General features: G+C 42.7%; 1 protein-coding gene across 1 annotated transcript in view; it reads right to left on the bottom strand.

Annotated features, from left to right (window-relative positions):
• Positions 1–19,704, bottom strand: part of NIPAL2 (NIPA like domain containing 2) — a 65,349-nt gene that overhangs the window by 10,770 nt on the left and 34,875 nt on the right. Inside the window, 4 exon segments of the mRNA XM_077808920.1 lie at positions 2,462–2,597; positions 4,611–4,707; positions 9,846–9,967; positions 13,607–13,666. Of these exon segments, the coding sequence (XP_077665046.1) occupies positions 2,462–2,597; positions 4,611–4,707; positions 9,846–9,967; positions 13,607–13,666 (415 nt within the window).

Raw genomic sequence — 19,704 nt, 5'->3', positions numbered from 1 at the left:
CCAAGTTGGCTCCCAGAGCAGCCCAGGGTTGGGAAGACATAAAAAGGTGATTTTCAGTCACCTTAGCCCCTCCTCCCTTCAGGCTACATGTTCAGTGCAGCACCTCTCAGAAGCACAACACAGAACCTCACCCGTAGCCTAAGCTGGAGTGCAACAGGGTTGTGCACTACACAAGGACGTGTAGGACAACGCTTGGACGTATGTGTTCTTACACCAACCATCATGGTCTATTTAATCCAGTAACAAAAACAAAGCAATTAATCATGTTGAAGGAGAATGAAGGTCTCATGCAGAAGTATTAAAACCTGCCACATCCATATCTACCCTTAGGATTATGAATCATGCCTGTGAACACTGGAATGTATCTTTGTAAATTCAGTGTCACTGCACCCCCCACATACTGTATCCTGCCAACAATGCATATGAAACAGAAAGAAATATTAAGAGACGGCAGAGTGTTTTAGAAACCTATAAAAAGAACTATGCTTAAACGTTTCATTGGTACGATATATGTGAATAGTAAAAATCCAAACTCTGATCTGTTTTAGCCATTAAAGTAATTGCAAGGTTATTTTAGTGACTGTTGAGCAGTCTCCATGGTGCTTTAAAAATAAAGAAACCCTACATATCCAGAGGATAGTCAGGATTTTGAAGTCACTGAAAACACCTCATTATTTTCTCCCATTTGCAACAATCTCAGTCTCAGGGACCGAAACATAGATGCTGATGCTTAGCAGCAAGTCCCCAAAAGATGTAAGAAAAGCTGTTCCGAGTTCTCAAGAATCTGTCAAATAAACAAACTTGGTGAGAGATCTAGGTAAAATGGGGGAAAAAAGCCAGGAGTAACAGCATTGTCTGCTTTTGAAAAGTCTGCTCAGTTGGACTGGGAGAAGACAGATACTGGGCCCAGGAAGCAAAGTGGCCACATTTTGCCTTTGTTTGCGTTTTGACCAAGTGAAGGAAGAAAAAAAAAATCTGCCGAAGGAGAAGAGAATCATTCAGCAGCTTCCCATTTACCAAGCTCTATTTCCTCTCTTAAATGCCCTGAGCCCTTCTCCCAGCAAAGCGCTGGGTGTAAACGACTCTACAGTCTGTGACAGGGAGTTCCAGAGTCACTGCAGAATGATGCATGGGCTTTCTCCAAAGGGAATCCTGACTCCCCTATGCCAGTGATATGCACTGCCACTAAAGTGCTAGGCTGGCTATTTCATTAAAAACAAATGAAAACAAACATTCCGAATTAATCTGGAGCAGCCTGTACAAGTGCATTGAATGGTGCAATCCGCGCCAGAAGCATAGGGACAAGGATAAAGAGAATGGACTCTCCATTCCGCTGGAAGTTCTATTTTGATGGCAGCAGCAGTCTCCAGTGGCAGCAATAAAATGATCACTTAGCAGGCCAGAGCCCAGCAGGAAAAATCCTGATTTTGCAGAGTTCTCTCCAACAGTTAACTATTTCCTAGAGAGGCTCAGCCATACCTAGCTTGCACTTCAGGCACAAATTTCTCACTGGCAAAACACAGTATGCAGATTTAGCCGAAGGGGATGGGAGGATAATCTATTGCTTCCACCTTCGGACAAAAGGTGAACATAAATCTAAGGGCAGATCTACACTTAAAATGCTGCATCGATGCAGCCGTAGCGCTTTAATGAAGACACTCTTAGCCGCAGGGAGAGAGGTTCTCCTGTTGGTTCAGTTAATCCACCTCCGCGAGAAGCTCTGTCACTGACATAGTGTAACACTGACAGACTCCGTTCGTCAGCAGGTGGGATTGAACCTGGGGCCTCTGGAGCTTAATGCATGAGCCACTCCTGCATAAGCTAAAAGCTGGCTCTTAGCTAAGGCTATAGAGCAGACTCATTTTATCTCTAAGTGATCTCAGTGCCACTAGACGGGACGCAGAAGGTGTGTGGGTTCAATAGCACTGTCTACACTGGTCTTAGGTTGGTATAACTATGTCATTCAGGGGTGTGGATTATTTACACCCCTGAGCGACGTAGCTACACCAAAGTAATTTTGTAGTGTAGACCAGGGCTAAGAGGGAAAAAGAATTCCCTTTCTAAATTTAGGACCAAGTTACTGAAACCGCATTGGCTATTTGATTAATTGGTTACCAGCAATGGGTCTAAAAGCTGCATGACAAAGTAAGAGAAAGAAAACATCAGGAAAATAGAAAGTTGCACTTCACAGTTGGGTTTAAGAACTGTGGGAAAAATAAAATTGCATTTCGAACTAACCTGAATTGTTTGTAAATAAGAGAAGAAGGCACCAGTATAACAAATCCAAGTGAAATCATCCAATGAGCAGTAAAGTATGGATAAATAAATAAATACATTAAAAAAAAAATCAGTGAAGGCAATAGGTGTGTTTAACTGTTATTCACACCAGGAGTCAATACGCACCAGTAATTAACAAAACCAGCAGATAAATGGAGAGAAAGGTTAGCAAAAACTAACTTACTTGACTTGGAAAACACAAGATGTCACCATTATAATCGACATGATATAGAAAATGGGGTATGTTAGCTGCATTTTGCCCTTTGCAGAGAATGTTATCATGCCGGCCACAGCCTTTACTGAAATAATAGTCAGTGATCCTGGAAGAGAGAGAGAGAGAGAGATTAAACAAGGTAGAATTATAAGCCTTTACCCCAGCATGTCAGTGCTGCAGAAAGACATATTGATCAGCAGGCTATTTAAAAGGTTAGTTATGTTTTTAACCCTTCTTCTGATTTTCTTTTAAACCAACAAAAACCAATGCACATAACCACAAACAAGGCTTGCTTTACAGGAAACTGAGCAGCAATCTTCATGCCAGCCTAGGAGGAGAAGCATTGCAGCATGACATACTACCAGTTCGAAGAGCAGAATCAGGCTTCCCCATCACCTGCGCTAGTAAAGGTGCAGACGGCTAGACTAAAAGGCTCTCCTGCTTTTCCTCTGGCATGGACTCTTGATTTGCCCCAGCCCTTGCTGCTGAAGCTCAGTTGTGGAGGTTACAATAACCACACAGAAAATAGAACAAATTCAAAACACATGGGATGGCAAGATGAGAGGAGTAACAGTGCACTCGTCACACTAAAGGAAAGTAATTAATAGCAGGGGACAAGGCCTCACCACCTGGATCTAATTCCAGGTTCTCCAAGAGGTTCAGTTCCAAAGTTCCAATTTGCCCGATTATAGAGATAGCCCCCAGATGCAAAATTCATACCGACACACAGTTCAGAACTTCCCAACACTCCGGACAAGAGGGCGGGGGAAGGGATTCAGATCTGGGGTTCTGGTTCAAGTATTTTGCTTAGAGCACCTCTGGCAGTTCACATGGGGTTTAAGTGGTGCATAGGCCTTGTGGTGGCCTATTTGAATTTCACCAGTAGGGAAAAATTCAAGGATTCTCTCTGCTCCCCTTGAGTAGTACCTTACTTCTCGAACAGTCCTATTGAAATCAATGGGATTGTTCAAGGTAGTACTCAAGGTGAGCAAAGGCTATCAGATTCTGATGGTTATCATATCCATAATGAGCATGATACAAAAAAAAAAACCAACAACAAACCATCATGGTGATGTGGGGGGTTAAAAATTTCAGTCAGTTACAGAGTAGAACTTTGGAGTTATATTTGAAAATAAAATGTTAAAGTATAAATTGTTAGTTCTGACCCTCCAGATGAGGACTGGATTGCTGAAAGGTGAAGAGATTTGTCATGATAGTGTGACAGACCTGGCAACATCCTACCACATCCTTGGGAGACCTGATTGAATTACATTTAAGTACCTTTGAGGTCCATTGTATTAAATGAATTATTTATGTATTCTTGTGGGCCAGGATTGTTCGTAAACTCTACAGGGAAAATGTAAGACCTGGGGATTCAAAGAACTACACTGAAAATGTACAAGACAAAAATGGATTTTTGGGACAATAAGTGTTAAGTGGATTTTCTGGGGAATACCTAGGCAGAGATTAATGCAAATTGTAATCTCTAACTAAGTTTAGTGGTCCACTGAAGTCTTAATATACATCTAAAAAGGCAGTACAGTAAATATGTTGCATTTATTAAGGCTTCAGTTCTGGAAAAAAAATAGACATACATAGGTGGGAGTAGAGGAAAGCAGGCAGAAGGTCCCAGGCAGTTACACTGAAGAAGCACACACAAGAAGTGTAGTTAAGAGGTTTTCTGTTTTTGTTTTTAAATTAAATTAGTGATTTGTTTTCCTCAGCTAGCCCTGGTCACCAAAATATGTTCTAGACATACGGAGTTTCAACAGTCTCTGTAATTCATTCTTCCGGGATCTAATGATAAAGGGTTACTTCAAATGGGAGAGACAAAAAGCCTTGGAATATCCATGCAAAAGTCGGATTCACACAGAATCAAACTGCAAATCTGTAAAACCAAACAGTACTAGCAATAGGCATATAAAGTTTGTTGAGTAACTGGCTTTGCTTGTTAGAAAGAGACTTCATTGAAACCATGTAAAAACCTAAGGATTCCCCTTCAGATTGTCCTTTTAAACACAGCACAGACATAAGCTAACACGGGGGACCAAGTGGGAGAGAGTGATCAAGTGAGAGAGAGAGAGGGGAATATTATACAAATGGAATAATATGTGCTTACCTAGTAGTGCTACCATCATTAACAAAACCACAATGTGCTTCACATCCTTCCTTTTGTAGAAATACAGAAGAATGCAGAATATTATTATTTCTAAGATCTGGAAAAAGGGCAAGAAAGGTTAAGCTGTAAACAATATAATAAATGCTTCATTCAGAGTCTTTAAAGTGTTACATTGATCTACCCTGCTCAAACAGTTCAAGGGAGGATTGCTTTATTACACATCTTCTACTAAAAAGTAACCTTATCTCCAGTCAATTGAGTTAACAAATAATTGTTCTCATAAATCTTTCCTGCTCCTAAGATATTTTCTTGTTAACTTCCTCGTTTCTTTGCTTTTCTTTTGCTCTTGATGAGCCTGTTTGATTTCACAGCACTGAGAAGATTAAAACAAAGATTGTTTTTCTTTGACAGCAAAGGTACCCACGTGAGCTAGGGATAATCAATATAGGCACCCCTGAATATATAACCCCCAGAGCTAAGGAGTAGAGAGCTAGCCTGAAGCAGAACATTATCTACTATCTACTTATCCACACTATCTACTCAATTTTTCTACAGTGACCATCACCATAGTATCTTACTGCATTAGTTTCTTTCCTCTTTGCCCTTTTTGTCTGCCTCAGTCAAAAAAACCTTAGCTAGCACTATCTTCATGTCCAAATTTCCTGCCAAGCAATCATGGGGAAATGTATTTCATTCAGATTATTGCTATGCAATGATCTTCAATCACTGGCTACCCACCTACTTGTCAGAGTACATGACAGAAGGTACCCTGGCAAAGCTCAATGACACACCACCAGAGACTGCCGTGCAGGTCATCTGTAATGCTGACACACTTTTTACTGTACACAGTCCAGATTCACTCCATCCATGTCACCACCATCTTCCACACTGACAGTTAAATTTACTTGCTTCACTATTAATGCTAGCTCTTACAGGTTCCCACAGTAACACTTGTTCCCTTGCCAGTACCGTGACACTTCTGTAACATCACCAGCTGCAGAAAACAGCCTCGCTATTATCAGCAACAGAATTTTTAGTCACCTGTCAACATTCAACCTTCTTTCTGTACTGAAAAATCAGGCAACGAGTGAAACAGCTCTTGGGAGTAACAGAATGAGGCAGGCAGCCAGCTGCCCATCTATAAACAAGTAATTATTCTACTGTCAGTTTAGCTGAGTTCAGATTCACAGGTTGAAATGCAGGCCTAGATTCTGGCTTGCATTAGGACAGTTTCTGTGGCACTCCCAAAGCTGGCCTCAAGCTGGCTTAACCAGCTATGGGAGTATCATCACAGGGGAGTAGTCAGGTGGCCTAGCAGCTGCTATAGTGGTTCCTTCTCCATTCCCTCCACTGCTGCTGGTGCAGGGGCTGTGGCCAGGGCTCTTTTATCCCCAGTAATGCCTGGTGGCTGGAAGAGCCCCTTAGGGCGGTGGTCCCCAAACTGTGGGAAGAGTCCCCCTAGGGGAGTGTGGAGCAACATTCAGTGGGTCGCAGCGGGGTCCATACCAGGCCCCATGGGAGGTGGGGACAGAGTGGCACCCAGCCCTGCTCTGCCCCCAGCCTCGCTCTGTCCCAGCCCTGGACTCAGCCCCTGGCTTCCAGCCCGACCACGGCCCAGCTCTTGGCCATGGCCCCAGGCTCCTGACCCCAGCCATGGCTCTGGCCCCAGCCCCCGACCATGGCTCCTGGAGGTGGGGGTGGTCAGATTATATTAGGAATAAGAAAGGGGGTGTTAAAAATGTTTGGGGACAACTGCCTTAGGGGCCCAGATAGTTCCAAGGCTGGAGGAACATTAAGGTGACTTAAAGCCATCTTTACACCCTGCCTCCTCAGCTGCACGGAGTGCTCAGGATCTGAGCCACAGGAAGGCATGGCCTGCTGATGACTATCTGCCTGTACTTCGGAGGTCTAACATGACATGCATGGCTACCTCTCTCCCCTCGAAGCATCAGACTGATCATCTGAGAAACAAGTGCCCTCGTGTGTCTTCCAGGCCTGATCCTGCAGGGGCTGTGTGTGTGGAACTGCCAGGTGAGTCAGTGGGAATTCCACACACACTGAAGAGTCACAGAAACACACAGGCACAAGCACTGCGGAAGCTGGGCACTCAGAGGGACCACCTCTCCCTCCAAACCTTTTGCCTTCCACTGATGCCCCCACCTCTAACTCTGGCAGAGCACCCCACCCAGCTGGCTGCAGCTCTGTCACAGCATGCTCTGCTGGCTGCTTTTTTCCACTCAGCTGCTATTATGCAGGATGCCAGAAAGATGAACAGAGCAGGAGGCAGCATGCAGTGGGGAACAGCGCTGCAGCCAGCCAGCTCAGCATAGAACCCTGCACCAGGAAGCTGGCAGCCCTGATATCCTCACCCCACACTGGGATACAAGTAGCAGCCTGAGGATGCTCCAAATACCCCATTCCCTCATACACAGGATGCCCTTCTATCTCTAAGGACTTGGACAGAGAGAGAGCAGAGAGTGTACTGGGATAGTGACAGACTCTGGGGAGGACAGACAGTACAGTGAGAACCCAACACCACAGTATCCAAATCTTGCAACTCTTAGAGCTGGTCTACACTAGAAAGCCAGCTTATGTTGACCTAATTATGCCAGTGTACACACTACAGCCTTCCTCCCACCATTGTAAGGGCTTGTCTACATTACTGCACGGGGTCGATCTAAGATACACAACTTCAGCTACATGAATAGCGTAGCTGAAGTCAACCTACTTAGATCTACTTACTGTGGTGTTTTTACTGCAGTAAGTCGACAGCTGACGCTCTTCCATTGACTCCGCCGGAGCTTCTCGTTCTGGTGGAGTACCAGAGTCGATGGGAGAGTGCTCAGAGGTCGATTTATTGCATCATAGATGCGATAAATCGACCCCCGCTGGATTGATCACAGCCCACAGATACGCTGCCCATCAACAAGCCCTAAGTGCCCTACTACACCAACATAATAACTCCATCTCCATGAGAGGCATAAGGCTTATTATGTTGATGTAGAGACAGTGTCTGTGTAGATACTGCCTTACTTAGGTCCTCTCTTTTGTCAATTTCATGGCAGGAGCCCTGAAATTGACAAGAAAGCACACATTTCCCTGGAGAGCTGGGCTTGACCCTGCTCCTGTCTGGAAGCCAGGATGAGAAGCCCGGGGGGCTTCCCCCCACTCCCAGCTGGGAGCCAGAAGGAGAGGCGGGGGCAGCCTCTGACCTGGCTCCCAGCTCCACTCCTTGCCAGGAGCCCAGCAGCCTTGCCTTGCCTTTCCTTTCCTGGCTCACCATGCCATGAAATTGACAAGGCTGCCTGGCTCCAGGTGGGGAGTGGTATTTGGGAGCAAGGAAGAAGATGAGATAATAGGTCTTGTGGAAGAGGTGAGTTTTGAGGAGAGACTTTAACGGGGTCATGGTTGAACAGGTCATGGAGGGGGCTTCAGGCATCGGGGGACATGTGATTTGGAAAGAATGCAGCGAGGCAAAAGTGGGAGAAGGAAATAAGGGGGGGGTCTAGGTAGACATGGGGCTTGGACACAATGAAGGAGGCAAAGGGGCAAGTGAAAGGAGACAAGGTTTGGAGGGTAAATTGTCAGATGATGAGCCCCCACAGATGCTGATGGGGGTAACTCGATATAAGTGAGCTGATTACTGAGCACAGACACTGCATTGGGATTAGGTAAGATATTAGCTAATCAATGTGGTGCTTTTTTCCCTTTTTTTAAAACAAGTAATCTTTAAAAGAAGGGGTAAGAATTTCCTTTACAATTTCTCCTGGGAAGAGCCAGGCACATGTCCAGCAAGGCCTTAATCTCCCGAAGTGGGAGATGGCCCTATTCCAGACAAGCCATTGATTTTGCAAAAGTGTTCGTTCATTGACACTGAAATATCATTTGGCATTTTAGCAAAGCAAGCCGCTCATTAAAACCTGTGCTGTCAATGGGGGTGTACTGGGTACTTTATTTCTCTAACATCTTTAAATGAAGCTTTTTAAGAATGCAAGGCAGCTATTTAAAAGCATTTCTTAAAAAGCCGGGCCTTTTAAAAATATTGAACGGCAGAGTTTCTATGTTGTGCACAGGACAGAGCTACCCAATGCCCACTGACACCGATGCCAAGTTGTATGGCTCAGTCTCCATGCAGCACCTTGAAATCACCTCTGTAGCATGACTAAAAATGCATATTTTGATTTATGGAGAGAAACCCCATTTGTCTCTTCTACTGAGCTGTATCACCATCTTTCATGAGCTTTGAAAATGCACAGTCAATGGAAGAAAGAAATGCTGTTTAGTACTGTCTTGTACTGACTGCTTTATCAACAGTCTCATCTACAGAATAGGTGCTTTGTGAGCTGGTAAACTGGCTGGAGCCGTGAGGACTCAGGGTGAAGCTATCTAGTCTGTAACGTCTTAACTGAGCACCGTGAAATCTTCACCTATTTGAAAATGTCATTTTTTTAAAATGACAAGACATTAATAACCTCGGTCAGGAGGGGAGAATAAAACACCTCTGGCATTTAGAGCATATTGCAACTTCTACATCCAGATGAAGCAGATATTTTTCTGCATTTTTGAGAGACAGACATAGTCTTCCCACTCACTCTGGTCTTGTTCCTGAAGCTAATTAGAGTGCATCAAAGAGCAAGGATGGATTTTGAAGGTTTGTATATAGGAGAGCTAATCAAAGTGGTATTTTGGTATTTGAATTCAAATTCAGATGTTGATTAACAGCTAATAGCAACAGTGCAGAATCGTTCACTCAGCCAATCAGTGGAATAAGGAGCCATTTGACTTGGCTGGGCAACACAGGGAGCACAACTGAGCCATCTATACAAAGAAGAAATAGGGCCCCATCTTCAAGACCACTATCATTTCAAGTTGTAAATAAATAAATACACTTAGATGCAGGTACAGAAAATGTGGAATAAATACGTTCAAATCACGTACAACCAGTGCCAATATTTACTCCCTCCCAAGCCACTAATATTTAAATTTTCCTCTTCTTGCAAATTCCCACCCTTTTCTCAATCTACCCTCTGCTCTTCTGAAGTTCTACAAATGTCAGGATCTGTTGGACCCAAGGGACGGAGAGGAGGAAAGCACTTGAGGAGCTCATCTGCAGCACATGGCTATGGCCATGGTACTGGGAACAATTTGTTTCAGGAGCAGCTGTTTGACATTGTGACTTGTAATGCAAAAATCAAGATATTTTGACTTATAGAGAATTATAAACAAGAAACTCACCACATAGATCAGAAACTGCCAGCTAATTAAATAATTCTGTATTTTAGTTGCCGTGAGCTCCTGGGTTACATTTGGAGCGAATGTCACCAACAAATATGTTCCTGCAATTGTCAGGGTTCCACCTTTAAATAAAACACACATTGCTTTTACAAAGTATATTATTGTCCAATTTACCCTTCAAGCCCCTTTGAAAGTAGTTTCTGGCATAAAGTTAAGTCCATTTAATCAGATATACAATTAACAATGTTGCCTGCATCTGAAGTCTTATCTAGTATGGTTTTTAAATAAATCCAGAAGAATTCTGGGGAACTCCTTCAGAACTGTAAAGAGACATTATCAGCATAATTTCATACTTTTCTGAAATAGGACCCTGGTTCAGCAAAGCATTTAAGAAGATGCTTGGCTTTAACACCAAATGCAGGACAAAGGAGAATCAGGTCTCTTATTTCTGATAGTCATGTCCCAAATTACTCTCAACTAAAAGGACATGCTGTTTATTGAGGCAGGGGCATATTCTCAGCTGGTGTAAATCAGTGTAGCTCCTCTGAAGTCAAAGTAGCTACACAGATTTACACTGCTAAGGATCTGGCCTGGAATCTCTAAGAGCAACAGATGTGTGACAACTTCAGAGCTAAGTGTGAAGCTAACATGAAGCCAGCACTTTTGCCACTCCCTACCATCCTTGTAGATCTACGAACTGTTTCATAAAAGGGCAGAGTTGATTTGCAAGAGGCTGCTCAGCTATCTGGTTGTGGGGACCCCTTTTCAAGGTCAAACTTGTATTATTGTGTTTTTAATAAAAGTCTGGAACTTCTGCCCTGTGGATAGCCAGCTGACAAACACAGATGCTCCTGGGGATATCTAGATGTAACTGGGCTGATTACTGAGCTCAGAAGTTCCATTGACTAGCTAATATCTTGCCTAATTCAATGTAGTTGTTTTTTAAGTAATCATTAAACATTCTTGGAAACCAATAAATCAATATGGAACATGAGGTCTAAGAATACAAAACAAAGCACATCAGCAGGACATTGCTGGCACCCCTACAGCACGGTTTCTTTGGAAAAGCAGAACTGTACTAAATTTATGTGCCTGAAAAAACATCACCTATTTCCCATTATACAGCTCATTCCTGTGGAATGCAGCAACATTGTTAAATCCTTCATGCAAAGTCAAACTAACAGAAATAAAATAAATCAGTGTTGAATGCTAGTGAAAGCAACGTATAAGGCAATGATCAGCTGAGGGATGTCGTCTCAGTGTATCAGCTGAGTTGGCAGATTAGGATCCAAAACCGAAGTAAATATTATAGGCTGTTGGAACAACACTGAACCTCTTTCTCAAAAATGTGCACAACATCAGCTGTGCTATAATTATCACACTATGGACTAAATCTTGCTCAACATGCCACATGAGTAACATGTCCCCAGAAATATCCATGGCACTGCTCACTTGGGTAATTCATCTGGGAAGGCACAGTTTAAAAGAAAAAAACTGAAATCTGCTTGCCTCTTTCTGTTAAAATGCTTGATTCCTTCAAGGCTTTAAAAGAAGAATGCAGAGCAAGACAGTTTTGAAACACAACTAAAATCTTTGACGCAGCCAGAAAGCCTACTGCTTTTACAACAAAGACCATGTTCCCCAGTAAGACATTTGACAACATGATTATCTCTCCTGACTTTTAGGAATGATTAAGTTAGTATAAAGGAGTAAATACTTCTAATTTTTTAAGTGAAGCTTTACTTTTTGTGTAATACCTACAGTGTAAAAACACCCTTTAATTTGAAAGAACAGCTAATCACCTAACCATTTGTATTGAACTTGCATCATGTTCATAAAATACTAAATACCATCTCAGAGTTAAAAATATGTAATGAAAGAGTGATCTTAAGTAAGTAATTTCTACCATATGTAAACCCTAAGTTACAGATCTAAGGCTAGAGGATTTTGGATCACTGTCTAATTTTCATACGCAAATAAGATTTTTAGGGCTGTTGATTAATTGCAGTTAACTTATACGATTAACTCAAAAAATTAATTGCCAATTGAAATGTATTAAAGATTTTTGGATGTTTTTCTAACTTTTCAAATATATCGATTTCAATTACAACACAAAATACAAAGTGTACAATTCTCACTTTATATTATTTTTATTACAAATGTTTGCACTGTAAAAAGGATAAAAAAAGAAATAGTATTTTTCAATTCACTTCATACAAGTACTATAGTGCAATCTCTTTATCATGAAAGTGCAACTTACAAATGTAGTTTTTTTGTTACATAACTGCACTCAAAAATAAAAGCAATGTAAAACTTCAGAGCCTATATGTTCACTCAGTCCTACTTCTTGTTCAGCCATTCGCTAAAAGAAACAAGTTTGTTTACATTTACAGGAGATAATGCTGCCCTCTTCTTAATTACGTCACCTGAAAGTGAGAACAGGCATTCTCATGGCACTGTTGTAGCTGGCCTCGCAAGATATTTATGTGCCAGATGCGCTAAAGATTCATATGCCTCTTCATGCTTCGGCCATCATTCCAGAGGGCGTGCTTCCATGCTGATGTCGCTTGTTAAAAAAAGAATGCATTGATTAAATTTGTGACTGAACTCCTTGGGGGAGAATGGTATGTCCCCCGCTGTTTTACCCGCATTCTGCCATATATTTCATGTTATAGCAGTCTCGGAAGATGATCCAGCACATGTTGTTCATTTTAAGAACACTTTCACTGCAAATTTGACAAAATGCAAAGAAAATACCAATGTGAAATTTCTAAAGATAGCTACAGCACTCGACCCAAGGTTTAAGAATCTGAAGTGCCTTCCAAAATCTGAGAGGGACGAGGTGTGGAGCAGGCTTTCAAAAGTCTTAAAAGAGCAATGTGGAAACTACAGAACCCAAACCACCAAAAAAAGAAAATAAACCTTCTGCTGGTGGCACCTGACTCAGATGAGGAAAATGAACATGTGCTGGTCTGCACTGCTTTCGATCCTTATTGAGCAGAACTCGTCATCAGCATGGACGCATGCCCTCTGGAATGGTGGTTGAAGCATCAAGGGACATATGAATCTTTAGCGCATCTAGCATGTAAATATCTTGCAACGCCGGCTACAACAGTGCCATGCAAACACCTGTTCTAACTTTCAGGTGACATTGTAAACAAGAAGCGGGCAGCATTATCTTCCGAAAATGTAAACAAACTTGTTTGTCTGAGTGATTGGCTGAACAAAAAATAGGACTGATTGAACATTAGGCTTTAAAGTTTTACATTGTTTTATTTTTGCATGCAGGGTTTTTTGTACATAATTCTACATTTGTAAGTTTCATGTAACTTTCATGATAAAGAGATTGCAGGACAGTACTTGTATCAGGTGAATTGAAAAATACTATTTCTTTTGTTTTTTACAGGGCAAATATTTGTAATAAAAATAAAGTGAGCACTGTACACTTTGTATTTTGTGTTGTAACTGAAATCAATATATCTGAAAATGTAGAAAATATCCAAAAATATTTAAATAAATGGCATTCTATTATTAACAGCATTAATTACGATCAATATTTTTTATCACGCCATTAATTGCGATTAATTTTTTTAATCGCTTGACAGCCTAAAGGTTTTCCTTCACATTGTGACTTGGGCCCGATTTTGAAAGTACATGCCTTTAAACATTTTCTGGGGCAAGTGGGGGTGTTTGAATTTGAGAGTTCCAGTTTGCTAAGCATATGGAACCACACATGCTTGTGTTAGCAACTGCTTACTTACCTAACATATCAGCAGCCCTCATGGTTTCTTTTAGGAATAAGACAGAAATAAACGCACTACCTGGGGAAAAATATATATATATTTATACAGCACTGTATTAAAATGGGATGGGCCAGGCATAAAACACATAATAACTGCTGTGATGGCTGCAGTATGCTTTGTCATGCAGATATTGAGGCTCAGTGCAGTGGTTGTATGATCAAGGGACTGGGAACACGGACTTCTGAAATCAAACTGAGCTGTCACTTACAATGGTGTATGTTGTAGGTGTAAATTCAGATTAACTCCATTGACTTTGGAAGAGCCTCCATTTTTGCTCTGGTGTAACTGAAGGCAGAATTCCGTCTTTAGGGCTGGTCTACGCATAGGTTTTGTACCATTTTAACTGTATCCATTTGAAACAGGTGCAGTTCAAGCATTGCGACACCCAAATGTGGACATTGCTTATATATCACTATAGCTTCATCAGAAAAAATTCAAGCAGCACAAAAACTGAATGTAGAGTACTCCTGAGGGCCTTCTGCGCCAAAAAATTAAAAATTCTGCACGCATTTTAAAATTCTGCAAGCTTTATTTGTCAATAAATAAATGCAGAGGCTCTAGATGGCAGTGAGGAGCACAGGCCACTGGCTGTACGAAGGTGGGAGATCACCCTGCAGCCTGATCCATCCCCCACCCCAGGGACATGGACTCAGTGGTGAGGCTGCACCCAACCCTGACACAGCACAAGGCCTGTGCCTGCCCCAGAAACACCCTGAGGCCTTGCCCCGCTGCACCAGGCACACCAGGTATGGGGGAGGCAGGCTCAACCAGGCAGAATCCAAGTGTGGAGGGGGTCTGTGTCGGGGGATCCAAGTGTGGGGTGAGAGGATTCTGTCTGGGACAATCTGGGTGCAGGCAGTTCAGTGGGGGGAGGGGTCTAGGTGTGGGGGGCTCTGGATGCACAGAGGCTCGTGGGGGGGTTCCAGGTGCAGGGGCAATGGGACTCTGCAAAAGCTTCCAGGTGAAAGTGGGTGTGGCTCAGCAGAGGGGTCTGAGTGCTGGGGGAGTGGGGCTTGGTGGAGTGGGGGTCTGGGTGCAGTTAGTTGGGGGTCAGTGGCTTGGGGGTCTGGATGTGGGGGCTCAGGGTGGTGCAGGGAGGTGGGCTCATCAGGATGGGAGCTTGAGTACAGGGAGCTCAGTGGGGGATGGTCTGGGTTCAGGGGTTGGGGGCTGGAGGCAGGGGGTCTGGTTGCAGGGGGGGCTCCAGATGTAGGGGTTGAGGTTCAGTGGGGTGGGGTTTGGGTATGGAGGGTTAGGGGGGTTCTGGATGTACAGGGTGAGGCTTGGTGGGGGCATCTGGTTTTGGGAGGTCCAGATGCATGGGGGTTGGGCAGATGGGGGGACAGCTGCCTCTACAGTGACCCCCACCCCTCACTGCTGAGGAGTGATGGGGCCAGGAAGCAGGGGAGGATGCTGAGCTTCCTGCAGCTGGGGGAGGTTTCTGGGGGCGAGTCTGACACAACCCCAGCCACTCCTTGTAGGGGAAGAGGAAGTCCCATCCTCTCCTGCCTCCAGCCCAGGTGGGACTAGCAGCTGATCCCAGCTCAAAGTAGGAGTCACTGGCTGGGTGCCCCCAGCCCTGCGGTGATTTACCTCTCTGTCAGCTGCTCCCGGTGCCTGAATGATATAGCTGTGCAGCTAGGGAGTGGTGTTTGATTGCTCTTGCAGCTTCCCTTTGCTTCCCTGTCAGAAAGTCATTTTTCTTCAGGGAAGCAAAAAAATCTGTGGGGCACATTAATTTTGCACACGTGCAGTGGCACAGAATTCCCCCAGGTGTAGTAGACCGGCTCTATGCCCAGCTGTTCCCACTTCATGGCCATGCATAACTCTGAATCTCTCTGGGCTTCTCTTTATTCATCTGTACAGAGGTATGATAACACTTCCTTAAAGTACACAGTATTTGCAGAAGTACCTTGAAATCTGTGGACAAAAGCCACTATATACATGCAAATTACAGGACAAACTTTCTAATCTGCACTACTGACTAGGAGACTCGTTGTGATTTTCTGAAATTTGAAAATTAACATGTAACACACCTGCAGGACTAGGCGCTTTTTTAAGGTCTTCTAAGGGTCCCTGTGATGAGTAGCAGGGAGGACCTTAAGGCTTCTGAGAAGAAGGCAAAGTCAGGAGTATTGGGAGAAGTTAGTCACAACTCAGGGCAACCACATCCTTTTTTCTGAGACCCAACTCCTTTCCTTGGCCAACTCTCTCATTTTATCCCTCTTCCCCCGATGCCTACTTCCAGTCCTGCTTCATGTGGGGAAGTGGCAGTAGGTGAGCAGTTCAGAGCAGAAGCAGTGGCAGGGACCATGGCTGGATGAGTCAAGGCCAGGAACAGCATGAAATTGTTGACATCCCAGGAAGGGGGTTCTATTCTAGTACACTGTTGGGGAAGCGGGAGCTATGGAGGCGAGAACTTAATGGAAACCTCTCATTTAAGAGAAAGAATGAGAGAGAGAAAGGGACTTGAGGAGAGAAGGAGGCAGAGGTGAAATAAGGAGGAGAAAGATGGAATACGAGCTCACTTGTAAATTCCAAGAATGATTACAGAGGGAGGGGATGGAAGGATGATCTTGTGCCTCGAACACAGGATTGTTCTATTGTTCTGTTGTTCTCGAACTCTGGGCTCTATTCCTGGCTATGCCATGAACTTCGTGTTTGACTGTTGGACAAATCACTTAACCTCTCATTGCTGACTTCTCTGCCTCAGTATCTCCGTTTCACGGATGAAAAAACAAAGCACCTGTGCCTAGCTGCCAAGCATATTTTGAGCATTTGCAAAACACCGCACAATCTTTGGCTAAAGAAATGCAAAGTAGTATAATTGTTTCTGCTATAGTGCTTGTCCTCATGGCTGTAAAATGCAATATCTGCATGTGCTCAAATGCATAAGACAAGGGAAAAAATATCCAGCCTGTGACCTGCTGCCTGGGGGAGAGCAACACGTGTGACAAAGAGGGGACAAATGATTTCTTGAGTTGCAAAACACTTGTTAAAAAAAATCAGTGTGAGGTCTCCATGAACCTCAGGAGATAGACAAGACAATCAGCATTCAGCACTCACCCATTCCGCAGAAAGTCTCCCACCAGAAACACAACATTTTTCTAAACAGCTTAAATGTAAAGGATACGAAGAGTTATGGAGGTCTAGCTAAACCATTAATAATGAGAAAAGAAACTATTTCTGAAAGTGCATCTCGAAGATGTAGCTACTTAGCTGATTATGCTTCCTTTGCACAAGACTAAGATGACAGCTTTGGTGAACAAAAACACACTGGTATCCAAGCAACACCTTGTAAAACCAGAGCCAACCAACGAACCAAAAAAAAAAAAAAAAAAGATAGGGGGGAGGTGTGGATGGGGGAGCCCCCCTCCACCCTCAGAAACTGAATTACTGCTCTCTTTCTCTCCCTGCAATCACAGCTCTTTCAAATTTCATATCAGGCCATCTACCTAGACAGTTGCTATAACAACAAAGAACCATTGCTTAATGAACTGACGCTTCTGTAATAGAAGGGGTTTTTTGAGCCTGTGATCTTGTCATAGAAGTTAATCAAGATGTTAAATGAAAGGACAAAAAGATTTGTGACCTACCCCTGCAAGGTACTGAGTACCGCTTGGAAGATGCCAAATGCCCTCAATTCCCATGAAAGTGAATGGGGAATGGAGGGTCTCCAACACCAGGGGAGGATAATAAATTTTAAGCCCTGATTCTTCAAACACACATGAGTAACTTTATGCACATAAGTACTCCTATTGACATCAGTGGGACTACTCAGATGGAGAGTTGCCAGTTCTTGCAATTTTATCATGAGTTTTATAAATTTTGGTGTTTTTCTTAAAGCCACAACTCCTGAGGTCATGGCATTGTGAGAATTCCACTGAGGATATGTCTCACTGCAATCAGCAGGTATGACTGCAGCATATCCAGACGTACCTGGGCTCATTTTGATCTAGCTAACTCATATAAAAATAGCAATGAAGCTGCGGCAGTATGGTGGCTCCACAGGCCAGCCATGCCCGCCCAAGACTCAGGGTACCTACTTGAACAGTTGCCATCCATGCTGCCACTACATCACACAGCTATTGTTATTTAAGCTAGTTTTGATCTAGCTAGATCAAAGCTAGCGTGGGTACATCAACACATACTGCAATCATACCTCCTGATTGCAGGACCCGTTAGGCACTTTTGAAGACTTTGTCCTAATGCTCAGCACCTAGTAAAATTTGGTCTGGACAAAGCAAGAGCTCATTGATTTAAAATTATATATCTAAAGGAGTCTTTGAGCTCCGTTCTACCCTGGGTTAGACATTGGTAGGAGCTACATACAAAACGGAGAAGATAGACCCCATGGAAAATATGGGCACTTTCTAAAGGCATGAAAAACCCAAGACTGAGTCTTCAAAAACAAGTTACTATTGCTCTGCAAGACTTATGATTTGCTGCAGTATCACAGTCATGCTAGGCAAAAACTACTGCATACAAAAGAAAAAAAATCTTCATTCAGGGGCTTAATTGTTCTGTTGAAACAACCTTGTCTTTCATGCATCAACATAATATAGGCTGTTTTGTATTCATTATCAGTGTAGTGCTACACCACACAAATTCCAGTTCCCTGAAAGAAATGTTTGGAAGACTCTTTATTCTGCATGATGTACAATTAGACATTTAACCAGGAAGAAATATAGAGCACTACATTCATTAGTTTAGACCGTTGCTGATTTTCCCCAGGATTTTTTCTGTGTCTGGTTATCCTCAATTTCTGTGGCACAAGTAGAAATGGAGAATCATTTTAAATTTGATGTCTATCACTAATAAACAATTAATAGTTCGAGCAGTGATTGAAAAACAACTGTCGTCTCACAGATATGGAGTGTATAATTAGGTTTATTTTTGTTTTTCTTTTAAAAAGGAGTAATATAGAATCACAGTCACAGAAGCTGGTGACAAAAAACACATATTAGAATATTCAATCCATCCCTCTGTCAATGCAGGATTGATCCCTACAGTACTTTTTCTAGTGTTTTGACCAATTTAACCTTAAAAGATCCAAGTGATGAGATTTCCACCACTTTTTCCACTTAGAAACTATTCCACAGTGTAATATTTCATTGGTAAGGTGTTTCCCATTTATTAATCTTATCCCTTTCTAAATTTCATCCTATTACTCCGATTTATATTCCCATGTATTACCCTTAATAATTCCTCTCTCTTCTGTACGTTTATAACTTTCAAATATTTGTAAACTGTCCTTCCAGATCCCTTTTTCATATCTGAGACTAGCTCATTTACTTATTTTTTTAAATAGATCACATACACCCACACACAGTTTTTGTTGCTCTGCTGTGAAATCTCTCCCACTTGTCAATATCTTTCTGGTAATGTGTGACACAGAAGTGAAGTTCTGACTCATACTCTCTGTCTATTAAGCCTGGTTAGAGCAAGCACAAGATCACATCCATTATTTAAGGGGGAATAACTTAAAACTGTATATTTTGCAACATCACTAACAACAATTTAGATGAAATGTGAAAGAATGTTTACCTGGCATTATTTAAGCCCTTCTGTCAATTTCATTTTCAAGAGGCAGAACCTCAGCTAACGTAAATTGTCATAGTCCCATTGAAGTCAGTAGAGCTATGATAATTTACACCAGTTGAGGATCTGTCTTCAGGTTCTTAGTGCCACAGTGTTTAAGTTTCAAACACTGCAGAGGAACCAACTTTCTTCATTGTTTTTTAATGGTGAAAACATTACTTTTGGTCTTGTTCAACCTCTTGAATAAATAAGTCCTAAATCTTTTCATCCAGCACAGACTTTAGATACTGCAAAGGGTATCTCTCCTGGAGGCCTATAGGAAAAGAATTTTTCTCCCCAGGACATAGAATGGCTACAGAGTCATTCTTTAACCTCCACTGCATCAGCCTATGTCCCTAAAATATGCCACTCCATGAATGGAGCTAGTGAATAACTAGGAACAGGGAGAAAAATTAGACTACTGACCTATTATTGTTCATTTTGATGAGGGATACTTAGATACTATAGGTTTCAGA

This window comes from Eretmochelys imbricata, chromosome 2 (assembly GCF_965152235.1).
Source record: "Eretmochelys imbricata isolate rEreImb1 chromosome 2, rEreImb1.hap1, whole genome shotgun sequence".
NCBI lineage: Eukaryota > Metazoa > Chordata > Testudines > Cheloniidae > Eretmochelys > Eretmochelys imbricata.
This window is presented reverse-complemented; position numbering and strand designations above follow the sequence as displayed.